We start from the raw sequence: 26,689 nt of genomic DNA on the forward strand, positions 1-26,689 counted from the left end.
CAACAACGGCTGATCTCGCTGCCGATGGAGCCGAATGTTTCAGAGCAGGCAAAAACCCCACCTTCCCGGCTCCGTACGGACCGTACCGGCAGGCCACGTCACCGAGGTTGATAATTGGTCGGGGTGACGTAAGAGAGGAGCGAACGACAAGAAGGTTCTGAGGGAACAATGGCGAGAGCGACAAGAAGGGCTGGAGAGTGTGGTGACAGTGGTCAGGACAGATAGGACCTCTCTTTCCTCTCCTCGACATGGTCAAGAAGGCTACGTGGATATCGTTGCTCGTGTTGTGTGAATTTGCTCGCATGCTGGATAAAGACGCTAGTCATTGTCTGTTCAGCTATATTGTGAAGTTTGTAGGCTTTGAGGAGAAGGAGAGAAGAAGAAGAGCGCATCTCTTGCATTTTCTCAGAGCCTCAGCAATTGTCCTGTTGTATTTGCAAGGCAAAAGGTGGTGCCTTTTGCTGTGAGCAGGCCTGGTGTTGAGAGAGGAGCAGCATCGGCAATTGCAGTCGTGAGAAGAAACTGAACGGCGGGTTGTGGTCCCTGGCATCGAAGACGGTCCTTGCCACACCTCACGTACGTGACCGCAGATAACAACTTGGCGCCATTTTTGGGTGCGTTTTCCCACACGGTGGCTACGCAGTTTTGAGGATCCATTCGTCCATCCATTGGGACCATATTCTGTGCAGAGCATTGATGTTGCCTCAGCAGTCTCCTTGGCTGTTGGGCACAATCCTGGATGGGTCACCACTCCAACAGGATACCAGCAAGCTGGCACTCATTTTGCCGACCTCGGAAGGATGACAGGCAGAGTCAACCCCACCTGGTATTAATTCAGCTGAGGGGGATTTGAACTCAGGATCCTAGGATCCCAAGCCCACCACCCAAACAATTAAGCCAACACCAGGCATGCAAAGTCCAATGGAGGCTAATAAAGATTTAAAGGTCGAATAAAAAACAATTCGGAAATTTACCGCCGTTGATGCAAAGTCTGATCACAGATAAATGCCACAGAGTGATCATTTTTAAGTGTGGTCACAATTGTGCTAATAGTGCTTTCTGCACTTTTAAGATCATTCTCTATGTATCACTCATGTTGTTTTTTTTTTGGTTGGATGATTGTTTTTGGACAACAAAAAAAAACTTATTCGATGAAAGAAACAATCGATTTATTATTCATGCCTCCAAAGTCATCATTGCACATAACTAAACAACTTCTCCTAAAAGGTCATCTCTGGGCACAAGTTGAGTTCTGGCATAATGGGAGGAATTTCTTTTATATTCATCTTTCCCCTTGTCTGTGTTTGTGATTGAGTGGAGACGTCTCAACTTAGGTTTTAGTGTACCTCACGTATCATTACCTCACACTTTGATTTATTTTCATAATCACCCGTTGAGTTATTTTCATGATAAGTCTTTGTATTGATTTATGTTCATTAAACCATTATTTGTTAATTTACTTGTGCTTGTCTATTCATTGTGGGTTCGAGTATAAACCCGTGTGCCTCCGTTCTGGAACATGCTCTGCCGCCTTCCGTCCCGTGCGTGCCATAATCTCCAAGGATTTTGGCTGTTCGCCTCCAACTTAAAACTGTTCGGCTATCCGTCCAGGTTGGTGTTAACCTGACTGAACACAACAACTGGGTCAGGAGTGGGATATAACCTAACCCCCCTGGACACAACAATATTAACTGTTCCACGATTTACTGAAAAGCACATTGTGGCAGGGTCAATGGGTGGAAAACAATAAATGGGAGATGACATGAGATGGCAGTGCACTGCCTGCTTGAAGTCCTTCAGGAAACAGTGGGATAGCACAACCTCTGGAAAGAATTTCCACAAATGGGACAAGCAAGGACTAAAAGAGTTGAGGTGTGGAGTAAGTGTTAATTTGGAAGTTTAACCAGGAATGGGCTACTGGAAGAACACGTCTATCCAAATGTTGTGGAGAGCTGGAGGGCTGGGAGAGCAGAGGGAGCCAAGCCAGAGGAACGAGAGGACAAAAGAAAAAAAAATGGAAAGGCCACTGACCTGCCTGTAATGTGAAAGCAACCATCCTTGTCTGATTGAATATGATAATCTCTCTGCCAGATATGATAGTCCGAGTTGAGTATTGTTGAGATATTGAGATCTGTTTACTCCAACCTTCCGAGGAGCTTCTCCTGATTAGAGCAGAGATGTGAATCCCTAATTAAAGGAAACCTCCAACACCCTGAGGGATTACTGGGAAAGTATTCCCATATTTTTTGTCCAATGACTATGCCTTGTAGGTTACATTCGTTTACTCATGCCCTCCCGACAGGCTTGCAGGAAATTTGGCTTGCCCCTGTTGCTCATCCATCCATTCCTTGGGACCATACTCTGTACAGAGCATCGGTGTTGCTGAAGCAGTCTCCTGGGCTATTGGGCACAATCCTAGATGGGTTGCCACTCCTGTTGCTCAGTCTCATTGAAAAGGACCTTACAAGTCAAATGAGTCAAAGTCGTATGAATCAAAATTGAAATTTAAAAAAGTGTTTTGCTATAAGTGTGGAGAATGAAATGCACTTGTGCAGGTGTGCCAAGGATACCAAAGCACAAGAGGCTAAGGGAAGGAATATATGATGATTGAAGATTTTTCTTTTTAGATCCAAAAATACTTCACCTTTGAGAATAGCTTGTCATTTTCGAAAAGCGCTCGAGGCCATTTTTGCCCTTCTGTTTATTTCGGACATTTGGTTCTCAGTCGATGATATAAATGGACCCAAATATGTACACATAACTGTTTACCTGATATCATTTAATCCTATTTATTTCAACTGGCTTGGGAAGAATGTATTTCTTAAACTACTTTTTAAAATTCGAATACAAATATAAAATAATATACATACATGAAATGTATACAGTGTATGTACATATACATAAACATCTACATCCACACAAACTGTATAACACACAATTTAAACTGGATATCATGGACCAGTGAAATACAGATTGTTTAAAAAAAATCAAAAATCGTTGAGCCATCACAGAGAAATGGCATAAAACTATTTTTTCCGGTTAGTCAAGCACCATTATGCTCAAACAGGAAGAGAAGATCAGGAATTATTTGTCATGGGGGGGGGCATGGTGTTTCATGTTTCCATGTCCTGAACATACCCAAAATGCCTATCTGGAGCGGATGGAGGTGGGTCTGCCTGGGAGGGGGTTTTGGTATAACAAATTTTCGTTACAATGACTAATCCATAAAATGAATCTTTTCATGATGACTAGACTTTACTGTACATTTTTTGGGAGGCTGACATGATAGCCCAGGTAGCTTGCTCACTTATTGGTTCTTTTCCCGACCCAAATATAAACTATCACCCAGCTGTTTCACAGTCATTCATGGTAGTGCATCACTGACTGGGCAGTCTGTCAGATCAGATGTTAAGTCAGAGTCCCATCTTGTCAGCATTTGTTGCTGATGTACAATAAATATCCCACGGTGTCTATTGCAAAGAGTAGACCGTTGTCTGCTGGTATCCTGGTCAAATTCCAATTTTCCACCTTGACTACGAACGCTGGAAAGGAAAAAGGAAAACCACTCAATGTGTTCCTTACCCTAAGATTGTTTCGGCAGTCGTGACACCATGGAAAGGGCATTAATTCAATTCATCAACATATAATGCTGTACAGGGTGGCCTGAAAGTCGCTTTACCCCTGTTAAATTTCTCATATCTCCCTCCTTCTGTCTAAGAGGACTTGGTGACTAATTCAGCGGTGCAAGGAGAACGATGGAGTGCATACAGATACAATGACTTTAATTATTATAAGTACGACACAATGAAACCTGTATAATAAAAGTTTAAGAATGAATGCTTTACTGGGGAGGGGTAAAGCCACCCTGTATGTATGTGTATATATATATATATTTGTGGTTCTGCATGCTTCGAAGAGTCTACTGCAATTGCACCCAACATACAGTGATCCCTAGGCAGTTATTTCGTTAGTCTTCGTAAAGTCAGATCTTCCCCTCACGTCTAGTGGGTTAACAGGACGAAGTGTGTTGCATGGGTCTCATCGCTATATCTCTGTCTTCAATCCTGATTTCCATCCAACCCTTTCCTTTTATCCATGATGCAAATCAAGTCAATAACTGCATCCAAGCAGCCTCCTGTGAAAGAATCATCAAGAACAAAGACACTGCCCGGCTGCACCCTTTCATTCAAATGTGCGTGCCAATTTACATCGGTGTCTCACCTTGCTCAACCTCCGCTCACCAAAAACTCACCACCATGACCACCAACATCTCCCGCACATGGGAAAAATCATTCCGCACCTCCTCGCACCGCCACATCGATACAATTCACCACCAAACAGAGGCGTGCTGCGGCCCAGGTGTTTGGTACGGGGCTCTGGGCCATGTCGCGCCGGATGTGTGCATGAGACCGCTTCCAGCTCCAGGAGCCTGGCAGGGCAGGGCTATGACAGCCGTGGCCCCATAAGGAAGTGCGATTCAGGTCATGGCACATCGCTTCAGGTTGTCACCCCACCCTTCGCCCGGGCTTATAAAAGGTGGATCACGAAGCCGTCCGCCCTCTGCTCCTTTTTCACCTGCCTGCCTTGCCTTCATCTTCACCTGTTTGCCTCACCCCCTCCTTCGTCTCTGCTCCGCCCTCTCTTCACCGCTCATCATTATCTGCCTGTCGCTGCATCTACACTCGGGGTTGGTGTGCGACCGACGATCTTCTGGGATCAGTGCGGAGCCCCGGAAAAGTGATTAAGCAGGAGATAACGTGCCGACTCTTGAGGTGTGATTGCTCAAGCGGAGCATCACACAGAGCGTACTGGTTTGTGCAGTAGGCCAACCAGGCTAGGTATTGCAAGGCCGTTAGTCCTCATCTGCTGTCTTTAGATATCCGGCGCGCCACGGAGTTATCCGTGTGCGATGGCCTGCGAATCCGGAGTGTTGTGGGAACCCGAGGTAGCTTCCACCCCCCCATGGTCTTCTTGCCCCCGACCCCGGGCCTGCAACAATATATGTATGTGTATGTATGTATATATATATATATATATATATATATATATATATATATATATAAAAGACTGGTGTTGGCGCAGTGGTTAGAGCAGCGGCTTGGGATCCAAAAGGTCCTGAGTTCAAGCCCCGTTGGGCCACTGAATTAATACACCAGGGGGTTAACTCAGCCTGTCATCCTTACGAGGTCGGCGAAATGAGTACCAGTATACTGGGCCGGTGTATACCCCGGTTATAATAGGTGTACCATATCCCTGTGTCGTAAGAGGCGACCAGGGTTGCGTCAGGAAGGGCATCCGGCGTAAAACCTGTACCAAATCACTATGCGGATCATACGGATGATCCGCTGTGGCGACCCCTAACGGGAGCAGCCGAAAGAAGAATATATATATATATATATATATATATATATATATATATATATATATATATATATATATATATATATATATATATATATAATATATACACATACGTATATCCACACATCTATATACATCTGCTTAGACATTGTGTGAGCATACGAACCGTGCCTCCCCATTGTCTTGCATCGCCCACCTGCATTTCTTTCTTCATTTATTTATATTTTCATTTTCAGATGCTTTCTGACAGTTCTGTGATTTTTTTTTTTCCTGGTGAATCAGCTTCGATGTCCATCGGCACACAAAATTATTGTGCTTTCCCATTGTCTCAGGTCACTCAACTGCATTTTTTTTTCATTAATTTATGTTATCATTTTCGGATGTTGTCCAATGATTGTGATTTTTTTTCCCGGTGTACTGGCTTCAATGTCCATTGGCACACAACATTTCAGCTCTCTACGTCACCCGGAAGGTACCGATCTTTAATATCAGTCAGTGAGTTAGTGAATCAGTCAGTCAGTGGTTAGAAAGGGCTTTATATATTGGATGTATTTGTGTGTGTGTGACAAAAACTTCAAAATTGATCACTTATCATTTACATTCACCAAAACTTTACAGTGTGGTCCATCAAGACCAAATATGATTATAGTATGTCCCCAAAATAATTTTCAGGTATCCAGTGTGTCCCAGAACAACATCACTTTTGTTGCATTAGAAAGCACAAAAATATTACAATATGGTCCAACAAGGCCAAATATGGTGATGGTAATCACAATTCTTTGTCAAGTGTACAGCGTGATCCAGAAGAAAGTAGCACTTTTTGGAAATACAGTATCACCACTTTAAATTGCCTAGCGATGGTGGGCCGAGATGGGCACTCCTGGTCGGGGAGTGCAAATGTTCGTATCGAAAAGCAAGTCTGTGTTTGTTACATGCAAAATCGAAGATTTTTCAAGTATATCGGTTGGTCGATTTTGTTATTTTGTCCCTTTGTCTGTCAATCGCCGACAGGTCACAATTCCAAACCGATTGTCATGCAACTTTACTGAGTTGTCGAGGTAGTCTCAATCGAGAAGCCCATTCATTTTGAGGTCAAAGATCAAAGATTATCTTGAGGTCGAATTTCTAAAATCGTCATTTTTCATCCGATTTACTTGAAAGTTGAACAGTATTTGAATCGTCCATCACTGAATTGGGAAAGCAACTATTTTTGATGTCAAAAGGTCAAAGGTCAACTCAAGGTCAAACTTCTAAAATCATCAATTTTCATCCGATTGACCTGAGCTTTGATTAAGATTGTCAATTTTATTCTGAATGAAATGGACAATTTGATGTATCCACGGCAACCTTTGGAGAGTGGGGGGGGGGGTGGATTTTGCAAGTATCGTGCTCTGCACGATGCCTTTTTCTTGTTTGTTTATTGTATATTTCCAAACCCCTGTGCCAGTTTCCCCAAACTTGCTGCACTGTACTGCATTAGTTTTAGATGGGGAAGGTCATCACTCAAAGCTTTCAATTCTTAATCAAGTGGATGTAAAAACAAAAACAAAAACATGAAATAATGGTGCTTTGGGTGATCCAGTGTCACATATCACATGACTCGCTGAGCTGGGAAAGGTGTGCAACCTGGACTGCATGTGCGTGCTTGAAGGTCGATACACGAGAAAATCAAACCTATTACATTTAAATATATTTGTTGTTTGCTGAATGGGAATTAATATACAAAGGGTTCACAGTCTCCACGGTGTTACTCTGAGTCTAATGAGTCATCAAACAATTCTCTGCAGCTTAAAACAAGGAAATGAAGCTATTTGGCCCATCATTGCCAAGCTGCACTCTCAACAAGGAAATCCAACACAGGTGGAGGCCATTCAGCCCATCATGCCTGCACGAACGAACACCACACCAACCCAAGATGATTTTAATTAATGAAAGAAATTTTTTTTCTCTCTTTTTCCCTTTCCTCCCCTCGGAGAGGGGGCATGGGCCTGGTTAAAAACGCACATCAACCACATAACCCCCCCCTTAACAAGACCCCTACCAACAGCACTCCGTACACAATCACCCATCAATACTCAAACTACCTAAAAGTCTTATCAATATCCCCATACCCCTCTATCTCCATAACTTCCAGGTACCTATCTAATTCCAATTTAAACTTTTCTACTTTTTCTGCTGCCACTACCTTTCCAGGGAGACCATTCCATGCAGTAACTACTCTCTAAGTAAAAGTCCCCTGCCTTGCTACCATCTTAACTCTCCTCTTCTTTACTCTCAGGCTATGGCTCCTGGTCTGTCACTGTCTACTCTGTTGAATAATTCATCTGCACTTATTTTATCTCTACCTTTCATTATCTTAAACTTCTCTATCATATCTCCTCGCAACCGCCTCCTTTCTAGTGAATAAAGCCCTGTCTCCTTCAACTGCTCCTCATAGCTGAGTCTAGCTGGGACCGGAATCAATCTAGTAGCTCTACGCTGAACCTTCTCTATGGCATCTATGTCCTTCCGGAACTGTGATGACCAAAACTGCACACACTATTCTAAATGTGGCCTCACTAAATTCCTGTGCAATGTTAACACCACCTCTTTTGATAAATAAATGATGCCCCTCTGAATACAGCCTAAAACCCTATTTGCTTTCCCTATAGCTGCCTCGCACTGTGCTGCCTGCTTACCTCCCGTATCTATTACCACCCCCAGATCCTTCTCCTGTGTGACATGCTCCAAAATGATCCCTTGCATCCTGTAATCTCTATTTTCATTGTTCTTTATCATCCCCCAACACCTTACACTTGGTCAGGTTAAAATCTACCTGCCAGTGTTTTGTCCAATCCATGCAAGTATCAATACTCTCTTTTTTCTGTTCACCATCCCCTCTGCTATCCACCTTACCTCCAAGCTTTGTGTCATCCGCAAATTTTGAAAGCCTACTCTTCACCCCACTATCCAAATCGTTGATGTAAATGTTGAATAGCAATGGTCTGAGTACTGATCCCTGAGGTACTTCGCCACTTACATACTCCCAGCAAGACATCCTCCCACTCACAGCCACTCTTTCTTTCCTATCACTAAGCCAGTTTGCAATCCAATTAGCTACCTGACCAGCCACTCCACAAGTCCTCACTTTGGCTAACAACCTCCGTTGTGGTACCTTATCAAATGCCTTCTTAAAGTCTAGATATACTGTGTTCACTGCCCTTCCCTCATCCACCCAATCAGTCACTGTTTCATAGAACTCTAAAAGATTTGTTAAACAGGAACTACCTTTGGTAAACCCATGCTGACAACCTTTAATTTGTTTAAATGGTTCCTCATCCGGTCTTTAATTAATGTCTCCAATACCTTCCCCACAAATGAATTCAAACCAACAGGTGTATAGTTTCCCAATTGTTCTCTGGATCCTTTCTTAAATAGTGTGTTACATTTGCTACTCTCCAATCCTCTGGTACCTGTCCTGACTCCAGTGAGCTATTGAAAATATGCGTTAACATCTCGCTTACCTGCTCAGCAACCCATCTCACTACTCTCGGTTGCATATTATCTGGACCCGGAGCCTTATCTACTCTTAGATTTCCTAGCTGTTCCTTTACTTCCTCCACTCCAACCCGGATCTTCTGTAAAAGCCCTTCCTCACCTCCTCGATAGATACTCTCAGCTATTGGCAATTCTCCTGACTGTTCTTGTGTAAAAGTTGAAGAAAAATTCCTGTTTAATAAGCCTGCCATCTCACTTTCATCACGAACCACTCTCCTGGTGCTATTCCTCAATGGGCCCACACTTGTCCTAACCTGTTCTTTTCCCCTGATATACTTAAAGAAAGCCTTGCTATTATGTTTAATATTCTTAGCCATGTCCTTCTCGTACTCTCTTTTGGCTTGCTGAGTTATTTTCTTCACTTGCCTCCGTTTACTCCGATAATGATATAAATCTAACTCCAGTCCTGTTATTTTAAACCTAATAAATGCCTTTTGCTTCTCCTTAATAGCGTTCCTTATCTCACTGCTCAACCACCCTGGTCTCTTTCTACTTCTAGTTTTACACCTCATTGGAATGTACTCACTCTGCACTCTACACATTTGGTTCTTGAAGGTTTCCCATTTTTCTGATGCTAATTGTCCTGTTGTTAGAGTCTCCCAATCTGCATCACCCAATTCTCTCCTCATACCCTCAAAGTTTGCCTTCCTGAAATCTAAGAGCCTTACCCTACTTTCCTGAACTCTAACCCTCAACAGAATCTTTGCACACACAATGTTGTGGTTACTTGCTCCAAAATGCTCCCCAACCTCTACCTCCTCCACCATATTGGGATCGTTACTTAAAAGCAGGTCGAACACTGCACTCCCCCTTGTGGGCTTATCTACAAACTGGGTTAAAAAGCAATCCTGGACTAAAACTAGGAAATCCTCATCTGCTCTGTCCTTTCCCTGTTCCAGGACCCAATCTATCCCTGGCAAGTTAAAATCCCCCATGATCAATCTTCTTCCCTTACCACATGCCCTTTTTAGCTCGCCTGTTCGAAGAACAGAGAGCTATAGCAATACCCCCGGCGTGAGCGTCAACGTGAGCGTGAAAATGTTAAAGTTTTTGGTGCAAGTTATTTTTTTCCTTTGCAATGTTTTTATCTACCACACTATTTTTTATACGCCCGATATATATATATATATATATATATATATATATATATATATATATATATATATATATATATATATATATATATATATATATATATATATATATATCGGGGCGTATTATGTGATACCGGTCGTCCGTCCGTCCGTCTGTCTGTCTGTCCATCCGTTCCTGTCCGCACTCTAACTCCCAAAGTTTTCAACTTTCACGTTTCATATTTGGTACATAGGTACAGACTGTGGAGACGGTGTGTCGCGACATACGTTCGTCATCTAAAGTGGTTGCCATGGCAACCAGGATTCTGTTTTCCATCTGTTCCTGTCCGCACTCTCCCAAAGTTTTCAACCTTAACATTTCATATTTGGTACATAGGTACAGACTGTGGAGACGGTGTGTCGTGACATACGTTCGTCATCTAAAGTGGTTGCCAAGGCAACCAGGATGCTGTTTTCCATCCGTTCCTTTCCGCAGTCTAACTCCCAAAGTTTTCAACTTTCATGTTTCATATCTGGTTAATTCTTCATGTACTCCTCCTTCCTACTCTTCCTTCCTACCCGGAGCCCTATAATAGCATTCTTCCAGTATCTTACTCTTTTTACAATCTCTAATCTCTACCCACACAGAATCCTCAACATTTATTCCTTTCTTAATGTCACCCCTTTCTCTTGTTATGTTACAATGCTGTCCTTTACCCAGATTGCTACTCCTCCTCCTATTCTCTCCTTCGTATCACACCGATACACCTTGTAGCCTTCTCATCCTGTCCTCCAGTTACTCTCCTCCTTAAACCGTGTCTCACTCACTGCAACTACTGTATATCGTACTCCTCGCTATCTACTTTGGTTCAAGCTCTTCCATCTCATTATTTAAACTTCTGGCATTGGTTTTGAATATATTTAACTTTTCCCTTCCTGAAATTCTATTTTCCTGCCTGGCCTTACTCATCCCAATTACTTCATCTGTTCCTTCCTTTATAGCTTCCCCACCCTCCGCTGACCTAAAAGAGCCTGAATTCCTTCCTTAATTCCCGCTGCAAACCTTGCTGCCCCCTTTCTATTTAATATACGGCCATCATTCTGGAAACCCTCCCTTGGTTTCCTAAATGATTCCCACTGCTTCCTAAATGTAAAACCTTCCTCCCGACACCATTCTTCCAGCCTTGGTTGACGTCTATTGCTCTGCTCATAATTTCTATATCGTTTCCTAATCTTGAGAGGATCCCAGTAAACATTACCTGACAACCCTTTGCTTTCAGCTGCTTACCCAATATCCTGTATCTATTTTTCAAAACCTTTGAGTAAACTTTCCGGACATCATGAGCACCTCGGTGCAACCAACTTCTTCCTGCCCTGACCCGATACAATATCGTTCACCCTTCCTTCAATATCCCTAACTCTCGCTCCTTCACAACAACACAGAATTCTGTGTCTCCAATCCTTCCTGCAGAAACACTCTCGAGTGTTATTTTTTTTTTTTGCTGCAGGTGTAAAATGTCCATTTATGGGCTCAGGTGTTTTCTTCTGGGTGTTTCTTCCCGTCACCAATTCCATGTGTTCTGCTGTTGTGTCCCTCTACTCTGCTGTTGGTGTGTTTCCCTCCTTTCCACTGTGTTCATGTATTTATGGCTTTGCATATTTATGAGTTGATCTGAGCTAACAACAATCTTCTTGATGCTTTACTAAAGTCTAAATAACCCAATCCTGGTCAGGTAGCCCAACTTGTAGTATCTAAAATATGGACTGAATTGAGTTCAACACAGCCTGGAGATAGATGATGAAGGTTAAGAATGGCAGACACCAGAAAGGGTGAAAAGAGGAACTATATGGAGGGACGTTCCCAGTGCTTACATGACCACAGGCACGGCAATGATGACGACGACGTGTTATGGTGTTGAATAGTTCCTTGCACTTCATACACATTGTTGCATCCATGTCGCGGATCCACTGTGGAGCTCGTTTCCCCAGTTCAAAGAGCTGCATTATACACACACACACACACACACACACACACACACACACACACACACACACACACACACACACACACACACACACACACACACACAGCCATCAGGACTATCAATTATTTTATTGTATAAAATATTGTTCTATCGCTGTCAATGCTGCAGAAAAACCATTCCTCATTTATTATGTCTATACCCTTCATTATCTAAAATATCGCAATACAATCCACTCGTAATCACCTCCTTTCCCATGTATAAAGTCATCTCTCTTTTAGTTGCAACTCATAGCTTAGTCTAGCTAGCTTTGGGATCAAAGTAGTTGCTCTACGCCAAACCCTTTCTATGGCAGCTATGTCCTTCCTCAGATGCGGTGACCAAAATCCAATCCATTGGGACCATACTCCGTGCAGAGCGTTGGTGCTGCCTAAACAGTCTCTTGGGTTATTGGGCACAATCCTGAATAGGTCTCCACTCCGACGCTGGTGACCAAAAGTGAATACAATAATGCAGATGAGGTCTCACTAAATTTCTCTACAGTGCAGTGGAAACACACGAACACTCCGTCTTTTAATTTATCATTTATCCCCCATGACACTTCCTATGTTAAATGATACGAGCGGGCACACCAGCTCTACGGGAAGGAGTACCCTTCTCGGCCCACCTTGGTAGGCAATGTGCTGCGGCACAGTCTTGGAAATGCACTTTATCATTTTTGTCATTTGTGAAAGAAAGTTTATTGATCAAAACACATCATATTCCATTTCATAAGACAAAGGAAGATGATTTGTTATACCGGTTACCACCAAAGGTGGAACTATTTCCGCCACACGTCAATTTTAGAGTTTCGGTGACATATACATTTGCTCCATTGTAGTAAGTTTTCCCGATCCATTTATGGCTTTGAGTGAATGGACAGTAATATTTCAATGTTATGGAATATGCTACAGCTTTAGACATCAATCTTGTTGATTTTTTTTTTTATGTCAATCATTTTTAACTACGTTAAAAGAAGGTATCCTATAACATTGTAGGTAACATCATTGTCAATTAGGAGAAAAAAACTACATTGTATTTGTCATCCTCAAAATTTACTCTTCTTAGAAACTTGTTGAACATTTCAAAGCATATGTAAAATGCGACAGTGATACACTGATACAGCTTATTGTTTACCTCTATTTTCAGTTTTTGGCACAGATAACAGCCCAGAGGTTGTAATTGTGGGGGAAGATCTCATCCCAGGACTTGTACAGCACACATAACATGACCCGAAAAATGTGTTTGTCCATGAATATTTAACAGAGTAAAAAAAAAACACTGATCACTGTAGCAAAAAGAAGTCCCATTACATTGGTCAGAGAATCATTTCACCTACATGCTCAACATTTTCTTCTTTCTCTTCTTCTTTTTCTTCTTCTTCTTCTTCCTCTTTACAGTGGTCTTTAAATGACTTCATATTGATCTCATATTTTGTTATCACATCCTGAAGAGCCTGTTGTGTATAGAGCGGACATCACCAGATAAATTGATCTCTCACAAGGAATGAGATCCACATCTCTATGTTTTATGAACCCTCTGCTAGATTTTTCTGACATTTTCTTTTTCTCTTTCAAAGTACGATTTCCTTTACCGTGCCTCCTCAAACCCTTGGCATCTATTCATTACACTCCTCATTAGTATGACACTTTTCATTTTTTATGAGCCTCTTATCTCCAAATTGAAAATGTTTAAGTACTTACCTCCATCCATTCTTGCTTCTCTTTCTGAGTTCTACATGAAAGAAAAGAAGTTGCTTAAAACTGTTATACAAACATGACAACAACCATGCAGTGCTTCACAACTATATTTAATAACCTACTCCAGAAGTTTTTAAAGTTGGACATCAAGGAGACTTGCTACAGCTTTAGACATCAATCTTCTTGATGATTTATTAATGTCTCAGTAACCCAATCTAGATTTGTTGACCAACCCCGTCATTTAATAAAGCAAAGTTACTTTTACTATGATAACTGCTTCGTTCAGTTGAGAAGTTGCAATTAAGTTATCATTCCTTGTTACTAGTTCAAGTTTCTAGAAACTCCATCAATGAACAATCACCACATCATTTGAAACGGCATTCAAACTGAACAAGGCTATTTAAGTTTTCTTCTTTAAAAATAATTTCTCATCATGGTGATTGAATACATTCTCGAGATGATTTATCTCAACAAAATAATATTAATCATACCTAAAATTGCTCTACACAGGGCATCCCATAAGTTACTATATCACATTCTTGAAAGTGATCTTCATGGATTTAATTGCCTCTTTAATTCACCCAATAATATTGTAGTTCTTCTTCTCAGCTTAGCTTGTTTGTCCTTCAATTTGTAAATAGGATAACTAAATGTTCTCACTTGTGTATCTTTTTCAACAACGTCTGTCTGTGTCCCCCCCCCCCCCCCCGCCAACCCTGCCAATTTTTGCCCCTGTGGCAAAGATGCATTTCAAAACACTTGATGACCATTATCCATTAATAAATATCACAAACTGTTCCAAGGGAAAGGTTCAGTGTGGGAGGGCCTTCATTACAACACAGACAATGCCAAGACAACATCTGCAATTTGACTAATGACCACTGCATGTGTTCATGGTTTACGTGGAACCATTCCCAGACCAGAGAAGAGTCAGGACAAAATCCCAGCTATCCTTGGCCATGAACAATCAAATAAAGCAAGAGCAACAGGCATGACTCTTCTTTTTTTTTTTACAGCAAGTTGAAATTACATTTTTCTGCCAACTTCATTTATTTGAAGAAAAACGTTTAGTTGTGCTTTGCGTCGCGTCACCCACCCACTCTCTCAGGTGTACTCGATCCTATCTCTCGATCCCAACTTTTCTGTTTCAGCTGAAAATACAGGGTTTGTCAATGTGCTATGCCTGTTGTTGGCTTAATGGATAGGGTCCTGAGTTCCAAATCCTGCTCAGCTGTTGAATTCATACCACGTGGGGTTGACTCAGCCTGTCATCCTTCCGAGGTCAGCAAAATGTGTACCAGCTTGCTGGGATGATTGAGCGATTCGAGTATCCTGTGTTGTAGTGGCGACCTGTCCAGGATTGTGCCCAATAGCCCAGGAGACTGCTTTGGCAGCACCGACGCTCTGCACAGAGTGTGGGCCCAATGGAATGGCCAATGTGCTGGGCTGCTTTCCATTTGTTTTCATTGTGTACATGCATAAAAATAGGGAGTATTCGTTTGTATAGATTTTGTCTTCACAAGAGTAGTGTTTGAAAGTGCTATTCAACTTGTTGAACGTCTCACGTGTTACTGCTGCTTACAGTTTACAGTTTACAGGAGATATGCCTCAGATAGAGATGGTTTCATTCATGACGTGAGATGATGGGGAATAAATGATAAATAAAAAGATGAACTGTTAACACTGTGCTGCATGGAAATTTAATGAAGCCTCATTTATATTTCAGGGAAATGGAGGTTATGTATTCACCCCTGTGTGTCTCTGATTTTTTTTTTTTTCTGTGAACAGAATATCTCAAAAAGTTATGTACGGATTCGGAGGAAATTTGGTGGACAGTTTGGGAGTGTAACAAGGATGAATTGATTAGATTTGTGTCCGAGTGGCAACCCATCCTGGATTGTGCCCATTATCAAAGGAGACTGCCAAGGCAGCACTAACCCTCTGCACAGAGTATGGTCCCAATGGATGGATAGATTCAGATTCTATCTGGGTTCGAGAATTTTTAAGTGACTCTTCACCATTGAGAGATAGGGTGAAAAACGATGTACAAGGTGTTCCAAAAAGACCTGGATAACTTTGGTTATTAATATATTTAGTCCCACAAATGATGCAATGATACCCTTTGTTTCATATGATACAGAAACTCATAAGGTTTTCTTTATTTTCAGGTCTGGTGGTTTAATGTAAAAGAAAATGGTGACTCCACAAGAAAAAACTCAGTGCATTGAATGGTTCTTCGAGACGAGATCCGACAAGCAAGTTCAGCATAATTTCTGTACAATGTATGGAAGGAATCTGCCATCATGGACGAGTAGCAGAGAGTGGTAGAAGGGGTTTAAGGAGACTGGAAGTTGTCAGAAACAGAAAAGTACCAGTTGACCAAGCACAAGTGCATCAGACGTTGAACGAGTGCATGAATCATTTCAACAAAGTCCCAGAAAATCAATTTGACACGCATCGAGAAAACGGGGACTACCAACCACCACTGTACACAGGATCTTACATCAAAGACTGAAGCTTTATGCTGATAAGGTGCAGATTCTGCAGGAACTCAAATCAAATGAAGGACCCAAATGCAAGGTGCTTGCCTTGGAAATGCTCAGTCGCATAGAGGATGATGAAGATTTCCTGAAAAAAGGTCATGTTCACAGATGAAGCTTGCTTTCATGTGTTGGGGAAGGTCACCCGGCACATTGTGAGGATCTGGCGCTCTGAAAAAACCCCACGTGGTCATTGAACACACACGTGATAGTCCAAAGGTCAACGTGTGGTGTGGCCTTCTTCATGACTGCTTGGTGAGTCCGTTTTTCTTTGCAGAGAATACAATAACCTCAACAATTTACATAAACATGTGGGAAGGATTCGCCTTCCCATATGTTGAAAACCTGCAACCAGATATTATTTTTCAACAGGACGGCACTCCCCCTAATTTGTCCTTGGTCTTTCAAGCCATCCTGAATGAAAAATTTCCAGGTTGCTGAATTGGCCAAGATGGACCAATCACCTGGCCCACACGATCATCAGACATAACCCCCCTTGATTTTTTTTTCTGTGGGCGTTTGTCAAAGATGTTGTCCACAACACCAAGGTGACAAACCTGCAGGATGTTCATTCTCAGATCACAGCTGCATGCACACTGGTGGACACAAACATGCTGAGCCGAACATGGCAAGAACTCGTGTACCACTTTGATATCCTGTGCGTGACAAATAGAGCTCACATTGAAGTGTATTGATGGTGTGCACAAAACTTAATGAGTTTCCCTATCATATAAACCAAAAGGTATCGTATCATTTGAGGGACTAAATATATTAACAACCAAAGTTGTCCAGGTATTTTTGGAACACCGTGTATAGCACGATATCTTAAAAAAGTTGTGGACGGATTCGGGTGAAACTTGGTGGACAGTTTGGTTCTGTGATAAGGACGAATTGATTAGATTTTGGTTCAGGTCTGGATCAAGGTCCAGCCTATCATTGGGATACAAAACATAAACTGTTCAGTCTGGCAGAGGTATGCACTCTATTGAATGTTGTTGTAGTTCAACTTTGGTCACCACATCCAAGGATAGAAAGGGTTCAGCATAAAACAACTCAATTGATTCCAGGGCAAGCTCTGCTAAGCTATGAGTTGTGGCTGAAAGAGACAGTATTTTATATATGAGAAAGAAGATGATTACGGGTGGATTTGATTGAGATGTTTAAGATAATGAAGGGTACAGACGGAATAAGTGCAGAAGAGTTTTTTTTTCTGCAGAACTGACAGTGATAGGATGAGGGGCCATGATTTGAAAGTAATTCTAATTCTGTTGTACCATACTCTGTTTCAGAACATCGGAGTTGCCGAAGCAGTTTCTTGGCAAGGGTTATACTAAGTGGTTTGCCATTGCCTTCCCAGGAGTTGTTGGGGCAGGAATTTGTAATTTGACCAGGCTGCAGGCAATAACTCACCTAATCTTTGTGAAGGACACTGTGGGATCTTTAACATCCACAAACTAATGCCGTCAGACAGGACACCCAGTTTAATGTCCAGCTGAGGGACACGTTAATAAAACTCCCTGCCTGTGAAACACCAGGATGACAGTTTATAACTGTGCCAAGATTCAAACCCAGGATAGACACCTTAGAGATGAGTGTGAGTACCTTGAGGCCATCCTGTCAGCCCCTTGAGAGTAAAAAAAGAGGATAATTAAGATTATGTTCAGGTTGTTCACTCAAAAGCAGTTAATGCATGGAATGGTGTCCCTGGAAAGATAGTGACAGCAGAAACAGTACATATGTTTTAACTAGAATTAGATATGTACCGAGAGGCATTGTAGATTGAGGGCTATGTGGATATTGGCAAGATTGCAGAGGCTTGATGGGCCTAATGGCCTCCTTCTGCATTGAGGTTCCTTATGAAATTGTTTTTGATCTACCCTCAATCTGCCGAGGGCGATGTGCTGATTGTCTCAAATTATTGACTAAATTGCCATTCTCATCTGCAGGCAATGATGACAAACTGTTACCCCACCCATTAGAACAGCAAGCTCTGCAATGGACTGAATCATAAAGTGTTTCATATAAGAAGCAGGGAAAATCATGGGACAGCGTGACGGTGAGATCACGCCAGAAACATAAGATATGTAAGCCACAACAGTGAAAGAAGAGTTATAAAGTGAAGCATTCTTCAGTTGGTTATCACATCTACTTACACCTCTTTGTGGATGGAAAATATATGTGAATATTCAATGTATTTAGAAACGTTCAGATTGGTTTGTAGATCCAGAATGACACTCACCTGGTCTGGATGTCAAGGGCCCTTTGCTTGCCATATATGGAAAATGTAGATGCCTCTTCATTCTTCATATCATCTACAACCTGTTGGTGTTATTTGATTTTGAAAAAAGAAAAATTATGAAGACAAAAAAATGGATTTTTTTTATCGCATGAGAGACGAATCGGGATGTTGGTAACAGAAATATGAAAGTCAAAATTTTGAAATGATGGAAGTGGAGAACGTGACAAGATAATGGGATATTTAAGAGGGAACATGAAATTAAGGAGGATGACAAAAGGATATAGTGAATGAGTGGAAAGCACATCAAAGGTATTTCACGATTGAAATGGCCCAATGATGTGATCTTACCTTAAGATCAGCAATATCAAGGCATGTGCGAACAGAGAACTTGGTTCGCATGAGACGCATCTTGGGAACACAGTGTAGCAGCATGTTGTTGAACTGTAGAGAAAGAGAAGCTACACAAGTAAGAGAAAATTTATGAACAACAAAAACTGGTTGAAAACTAGAATGGCATTCGGTAGAGCATATACCTCTGTCAGGCTGAACTGTCTGCATTTTGTATCCCACTGACAGGCCGGATCTGGATCCGGACGTGAACCAATAATCTCATCGGCTTATTCTCGTCACCAAACCAACTCATCCACCGAGTTTTGTCATAACTCGTCCACAACTTTTTGAGATATCGTGCTACATATCATTTTTGGCCCCGTCTCTCAATGGTGAAGAATCACTTTAAAAATTATAGTATCTGGATCTTCACCAAAATCTCATCGATTTGTCCTTGACACACACACATCCATGCCAGCAACCAAGTTTTGTGTGAATCTACCCATAACTTTTTGAGATATCCTGCTCACAAACAAACAGAGACAGATCGACAGACAAAAAAATAAACAGGGGTGAAAATATAACCTCTGTCCACCATTGGTGGTGGAGGTAAAAATGCACTATGATGTGCACCCCAGGTAAAAGGGAGGGTGGGCAGGCCAAGGGGAAACCTGGTGACAAACTTTCGAAAATGAAATGAGACACAAGAGTTACCTGGATGCAACTCAAAAAGATGGCACAAAACCTACAGAAATAGTATGATTTCCTGAGGAGCTCCATATGTCACCCAGCATCAATGAAAAAAATTAAGCATTAAGCATAAGAAAAAAAAACTGCAGAAAACTACACAACTCCACAAAGATGTCCTTACCAAGAAGAGATGCCTTTCTTGAGGAACTCCGTTTCTGGCTGAGAGCTTGAAGATTGGTCCCTCCTTGATGAGTTCATTGCTGGGATGAACAATATCAACCTCACCATCCAACAGCTCATGGATTTCCAGCAGTTTTTGCATCTTCTCCTTCGGTTAGGTATTGAAGACCACAAAGTCATTATTTACATCTTCACCTCTATCTGCATGATGATGACCATAATACCAGAAATGATTTATTAGTGTCCACAATTGGAGACCAATGCACGTCTTAATGGTATAATGAAAGTGTGCACTTTTATACCACCTGCACCTAAACTGTCACAAATTCTGTAGTAGTCACATTGTGCTTCATCTGTATGGTGAGAACCAGAGGACAAACCCGTTGATCTTGAATAAATTATTTGCAAATATGACTTCATCAACTCCAATTCTACATCTTTATGTGGATAAAGGCACTTCCTAGGTGGTTGTTACATCAGTGATCATCAAGGCACCTGAATGTTATAATGTTTACCACAAATGCACAGTGTCGATGACAGTTAACTTTTCGAGCTCAAGAGAAAAGGATTGCCAAGGTGGCACCACTCTCTCAATGCACACATGACTTGGTGACATTATCGTAGCATCAAAATGATGGAGCTCTTGATTCTGTACAGAGATGTTTTTCTCGAAGCAATGGCCTCCTACAAAGGTGAAAATTCAAATGCTGCAACACGATATTCTGTAATTATGTCTGTGGCTAACTCAGTGCCCCTTCGCACTGAGGTCCCAACCATGTTTCAGCTGGCTCTAAAATACAGATCTCGTGCAGCAGGTCAGATCTCCATGACTGCCCATGCAGCTAATTCTGCTACCCATTATAATTTATCAACTCTGACTAGATCTGCTATGCTCTGAACAACACCCAATATTTCAAATGTGATTCTAACATGCTCCATGCAAACACGAGCGAGCTCTATATGGTACTGATTCAACTCTCCCTCGTCTCTCCCGACTCTCACGTGCTCTGAAGACATCAACACCTTTTTATTCCAACATACTGTATATCTTGTACAGCCTTTTTTAGTATACATAGTCAAGGCTCATTCAAGATCTTGAGTTAGTTCACTGAACGGATCAGGACACAACAGGCCAAAAGAAGCAGTTGAGAGAAGGGGGAAAACACCAACGGCAAAGTTGAGGGCCAAGATAGAGGCAGACTTGGACAAACAATGGGTGTGGGGAGAAATTATGGGAAGAAGAAGATGTCGAGGGTGGACATGATTGATACAGAAGGAACCTTTCACGGAGGAAGACTGGAAACTTGGAAGGAGGAGGGATTGGGGTGGGGTGAACGAGGGCAGCAAGGATAATGGTTTTAGATTGGGGACGATCTGAGATGGTCGTGAACAGCTGTCTTGAAGGCCTGGAGGGAAGCGTGAGAGTGAAATGAATGTGAAAGTTGGTTTTATAGGCTGGAGGAAAGAGGAATTAATGAATGGTAAGAAGTGATCTTGGATTTAGGTTTAACCACAATGAGGTTGAACCAGAATGAGTTTAACCAGAATGAGGTTGGTGGACCATGTGAACCCTGCAGAAACCTTGGGGGGGGGGGGCATGGAAAGAGCAAAGAATGCAAAACCAGAAAGGAGGTGGTAGAAAACAGAGACCACTGACCTGTCTGTGATGGTGTGGTGATAGACCCATAGACTTAGCTTCAAACCAGGTGATCCCAATAATCTTGAAAGCCTTCATTTCCAGGGTGCCAAGATGAGCAAGGTGGGAAGCAGGGGAGCCAGCCCAGAGGTGAAAGCATTACTCCATTAAGCTTGAATGAAGGCCTTGTAGTTGGATAGAAGTTCAGGTGAGACAAGAAAGGACCTTGTACAATGGAGGTTGCCCAGTCAGCAGTTGGCTTTGGAGGTCAACTTTGAAATGTGGTTTTCCCAGTAAGAACATGGCTAATTGTGAGACCAAGGAGAGTTTGAATGACTGAACTTCCTCAAAAGGATTGTGAAGAAAGTAGATGGAGGGTGTGCCAGATGGTCTTTTCGGAGAGAGCGATAGTGCGAGTGTGAGATTTGTAAGGATTGAAAGACATATTCCATGTGTTTGACCAGCTTGTGATTTTGTCAAGATCTGAAGAGAAGGAAGAGGCCACAGCCTTCCTGACTGAAGGACGAGGGATTTCACGGCAGAGGGTGGAGTCATCAGCAAATATATAAAGGGGATTTTCCAGAGAGTCAGAGAGATCATTGATGAAGTCATGAAGATCAGGAATAGGACTGAGTCCAGAACACTGCCTTGTGGCACTCCAGCCTTGACAGGGAGAGGGGATTAAAGGAGTCCGTCAAGTGCCACATGTTGGCTACGAAGGCAGAGGAAGTCAGTAAATATTGCGTGGAGTTGGCCTTGGATGCCAAAACCAGACAGTTTGGAAAGCAAGGCGGGATGCCAGACTGTATCAAAAACACGAGATATGTCCAGAGAAACAGCCCTGATTACATGTGTGACATTGAAGGCATCCATCCATTGTTGGGTGAGTAGAAGCAGCATGTCCATGGTGGAGTGACCTGATCTGAAACCAAATGGGTGATCTGAGATGAGGTTGTTCGAGAAAAGGAATGATTTCATATCAACTGTGATGATGGATTCCATGACCTTACTGATGATTGGAAGTAAGCTGTTAGGTCTGCAGTTGGGATCAGTTTTTTGCACCCTTTTTTATGTCATGTAGTGATGTTGGCTGATTATCAAGCAGATTGAAGGTGGCCTAAGGAAAACAATAGAGTGAAAAGGGCAGAGAGAGGATGTGAAAGAGCAGCAGAGCAGGATTTTAGGACACATGAGCTGATGCCGTCTTGTCCAGTTGCAGAGTCAGAGTCGAGAGTTGAAAGAACATTCTCCATGGTCTCAGGTGCAAAAGACAAGAGTGCAGGAGCAGTTGAGTATGACAGGGAAGGATGAGTACTGAGAGTGACGGATTGCGGACACAAGCTTTGGAAGCGAACACAGAATTGAGGCATTCAGCCTTCTCATGAGCGGAGTTGGCTGTGGTGCCATTTGAAGAGAGGAAGGGAATGGAAGGGAAGCATACATCAGAGACTGACTTCACAAGACACCGCCAGGTTTTGGAGGAAGGAGAGAAATTTGAAAGTTTATTCTGGAGGTGTCCAGGGTGTCACCAACATGTGGTAGTAGATGAGAGTCTTTGATGGTAACAGCATTGATGCTCCTGTAATCCACACAGAAGTGATACGATCCGTCCTTCTTTGTAACAAGAACCACAAGAGAAGACCATGGGCTGTAAGACTCTTCCATAATGCCCTGTTGATGTAGTTTGTTGATTTCACCCTGCATGATGGCTTGTTTTGCAGGTGATTGGCAATACGCAAGCAATTTGATTGGTGTGGAATCGCCTGATATGATGTTGTGTTCAATAAGATCTGTCTGACCATAGTTGTGTGAATATGTGCTGAAGATTTCAAAGAATTCCATCAAGAGGCTCTCAAGTTGAGACTTTTCTTGGGCGGTCAAGCTTGCACTGTCAACGTTCACCAAAGGCTTTGTTCTTTGAGGAGCAGAGATGGTGGTATCCACAATTTCAAATTATTTATGCTGGCGGCTGGTCATGGAGTGGAACTGACCAAGGTTATGACCTGTGGGAAGATGCACAGGTTGTGTAGATGGATTGACCACCTGCACTGCTGCCAAGCCATTCTGCACTGTGGTTAGTGTCCTGGTCACAGCTAGACCTGTGGCATCACCCTTGCATGGTTCAAGGAGGCGCACATACTACTCCTTGACAGGAATGTGCACTGCGCTGCAAAACTAGATTGGCTGTCACAGTCATCTTGGACAAGAGTGGTACAGTCACAGGAGAGAGGATAACAGCATTGCTCTGCATTGGAATGTGGTGTTGTGACAGTAACAGAGGCAATTTGTTGTCACAGAATGACAAGTGTCCATGGACCAGATGAATGGTGACGTGGTATTGTGTGAGGAAATCCCAACCAATAATGACAGGATAATTAGCAATGCAGACGACATGGAACACATGCTTCAACATGTGGCTTCCGATATGCAGTTGCACAGTGAGAGATCCAAGCATTTCAATAAGATGTCCCATTACAGATGATGCGAAAACAAAGGACTTCACTAGGGTTTGTGATCGCAGGGCTGGAATGGACTGGCGACATGTTTCTATAATGAGTGAGATGCCTGACCCCGTCCCTCCAGAATTAGTTGAATGAATGATGTGGGGACTGCATCTGTTGATAGCTCAGAGATGTGTTGCTGACAACTCGGAGACAGAGCATCGAAGCGCAAAGGACTCTACCCCCCACTGTAGGCATGGCCGTCTGTGCTGTGTCGCATAAGAGGTTGATGTTGTGCAATCACATTCACATCATGGTGCAGGTGAGCAAACTGTTGTGTCAGAAGATCAATTTTGTCCTCAGTGTTTTTGGTTTGATTTTGTTTAATTTCCCGCAATTCGAATTTGACGTCCGAAATGGCAGCAGATAATTCAGCAACGTGTGCTGGAGGTGCAGAAGGGTGTTTCCACTAAGGGGCTGCAGCAGTCAATGACGTGAGTGAGTTGGGAGTTGTGATATTCAGAGCAAGTGGTGCACACTCACATTGGGCAGCCATCTTCAAAGCAGCTTGTATTATCGTTGCTCCATGCTCATGCACTTTATAGTGCAGAATCCAAACGAGCCACAAATCTCCGAAAAACTTCACATTTCTTGGCTTCAGGGCCATATGTTGGAAAGGCCTCATCCACAAGGCTTCAGATACGTTTGGAATGATACCAAGTTGTGTATGCGTCCAAAAACGGCACTCAGACTATTCCTCGTTTGTTCGTAGTCATTCTTCCGAGCAGTGGAGAGGCTCTGCCAATAAGAAAACGCTGCACCTGACAGTCTTGCCTGTAACAGTTTTTCCTTGTCAAAGTGGAATGAAGAAATATTCAGAGCGACTTCAAACTGCATTATCCATGAATTGAATGACTCTGTGCCATCTCTTGTAAAGAGCGGAGGAAGCTCAAAGCGAATTGGCATTCCATGCTGTACTATGCCTGTTCTCACGGCCTGTGCTGCTGCCAGAGCTCACTGTTCTTCATCAGCCATTTGAATAATAGTTTTTGCTCTAACTTGCACTAAAATGTCTAGAATACGAGATAAACTATACTTTCAAGTAGAGTTGCTTCAGTAGTTCTTGAGAATGTGAAATAACTGTCCCTTTTCCGAATCCAAAATCACCGCTGCCACCAGTAGAACACTGCTTTGCATTCATTGGTGGGTGTTACATCAGTGTTTGATACAGAATAACCAAAGGACCATGAGATGGGTTTCGTCCAGCGGCAGTGTATATTCCTCAATACAGAACGATACCGAGTAACAAGCATTCAAATATGGCGCAGCACGCACCGAGCCATAAGTACCAGAAGCCACACTTCCGTCTCCTGTTCGTGCCTAAAAACAACGACAGGAAGTAACTCAAAGGAAATCGGTAAATTCAAATAACTGCTCGTATAGTTAGCAACATTTGCTTATCAATACTTAGAATAACTATTGTCCTTACACAAGCCATTGATCCAGTCTGTTTTCTCAACTCTATGCACATCCTGCTCCTTCTGACACACATACAGATAATTTCACACAACATTGACAAAAGTCTGGAAAAATAGGAACCATTTGCATCTGTATGCAATTGAGCAGGCCCTGCTTTGTGCCAATTTCATCACAGCACTCCTTTTAAGGCCATTGCAGATGAGCGCGATTGGTACAATAAAACTGATTTTTGTTCCCCCTCTTCTCCAAATTGTGTCACTGGCATAACGATGCCTGCTGAGTCTTATTTTGAAACAAGGCATGTCTTATCCTTCATCTAAGTATTGTAAATATTGAATATACCAGATTCCTGCATAAAATTATCCTATTTCGAGAAACACCACAAATTGCTGGCAATGGAATTTTCCATCCAACAACAACAAAACACACACACACGCACACGCACACGCACACGCACACGCACACGCACACGCGCACGCACACACACACACACACACTTGTGCAGTATCGGCTATTCCTAAAATCATCTTTTTTTTTTTCTTATATAAAACAGTGCGTATTTGGCTGTCCAACTTCATAAGGACGATTTGAGTAGGGTTGTATATGCCAATCTTTTAATACGATTGTGTATTAACTGGTCTATTTTTGAGGATAAAAAAACCTCGAAAAACATTTTCCATAAAAGAGCAATTATGTCTCTTCTTTAGGAATTGTAGATGGTGACTTGCAAACCAAGCATCAAGGGCGGTATACAGAAGCGTTTAAAAACAAACAAACAACAAAAAACAATAAATACAACATGCAGGGAGGTGAAATTGGTTGCATGTGATGTGCAATGTGTGCAGATTAAAATGAATATTCATTTACATCCATATGATGTTATAAGCACACATGACACTAGGCCGAGGCTTCAGGCTTTGGCACGCTCACGAGGCTGTATTATAGTGGCAGCTGCAAGGCAGCTCATTTTGAGTTTTTTTTTTTTTTTGCCTTGTGCCTCCTGTACCAATTGTCATGTTGGTCTTGCATGTTTATTTTTATGTTCCCCATCTTGGCTGCTTGTTTATATTTTCATTTTTGTCCTGTTAATTGTGTGTTTTTGTTCGTCTTTTCCTCCCTGCTTTTCCCTCACCTTGCTCTTTTCTGGTGGGCCTCACTCACCAGGCAGGAAGGGAGCCGTGTGCTTCCCTTGCTTCCACTTCCCTCCTTATCCTCCTCCCCCCTCATCCCTCGTGTTGTCCCTGCCATTTCCAGGACCCCGGTATGGTGAGCAGGCATCATAATTGCATCCTGTTTTGGAACACTAAGGATGGAGCAATCCCAATAAGTGAGTTATTTGGTTCGATAATATCATTGGATGTGCTGGGGTTTAAGGCTTGGGATTCCAAATTCTGGGTGAGGTTGACTAATACTCGGACAGCTGGGTCTCTGGCTGATTGGGCGGTCGAGGTCCTCTTTGACC

General features: G+C 42.4%; 1 protein-coding gene and 1 long non-coding RNA gene across 10 annotated transcripts in view; one reads left to right on the forward strand and one right to left on the reverse strand.

Moving 5' to 3' along the window:
* Positions 1 to 26,689, reverse strand: part of LOC147027771 (FYVE, RhoGEF and PH domain-containing protein 2-like) — a 107,317-nt gene that overhangs the window by 16,186 nt on the left and 64,442 nt on the right. The window contains exons 9-14 of the mRNA XM_085877397.1: positions 19,673 to 19,819; positions 18,820 to 18,912; positions 18,472 to 18,551; positions 13,696 to 13,726; positions 13,332 to 13,448; positions 11,844 to 11,969 (exon numbers count right to left, since the gene is read on the reverse strand). Coding sequence (XP_085733523.1) covers positions 11,844 to 11,969; positions 13,332 to 13,448; positions 13,696 to 13,726; positions 18,472 to 18,551; positions 18,820 to 18,912; positions 19,673 to 19,819 — 594 coding nt within the window. The remainder of the gene's footprint in view (positions 1 to 11,843; positions 11,970 to 13,331; positions 13,449 to 13,695; positions 13,727 to 18,471; positions 18,552 to 18,819; positions 18,913 to 19,672; positions 19,820 to 26,689) is intronic.
* LOC147027772 (uncharacterized) overlaps positions 1 to 26,689 on the forward strand; it is a 57,385-nt gene that overhangs the window by 4,018 nt on the left and 26,678 nt on the right. For 2 of the 9 annotated variants that reach the window (XR_015057274.1, XR_015057275.1), the window contains exon 3: positions 26,392 to 26,689. This exon is cut by the window's right edge and continues 1,363 nt beyond it. The exons of the other annotated variants lie outside the window; for them this stretch is intronic. This is a non-coding gene — a long non-coding RNA (uncharacterized LOC147027772). The remainder of the gene's footprint in view (positions 1 to 26,391) is intronic. 9 annotated transcript variants of the gene reach the window in all.

Source organism: Eptatretus burgeri, chromosome 4, assembly GCF_056783735.1.
Source record: "Eptatretus burgeri isolate ZD-2024b chromosome 4, Ebu_testis_v1, whole genome shotgun sequence".
In the NCBI taxonomy this organism is placed as follows: Eukaryota; Metazoa; Chordata; class Myxini; order Myxiniformes; family Myxinidae; genus Eptatretus; species Eptatretus burgeri.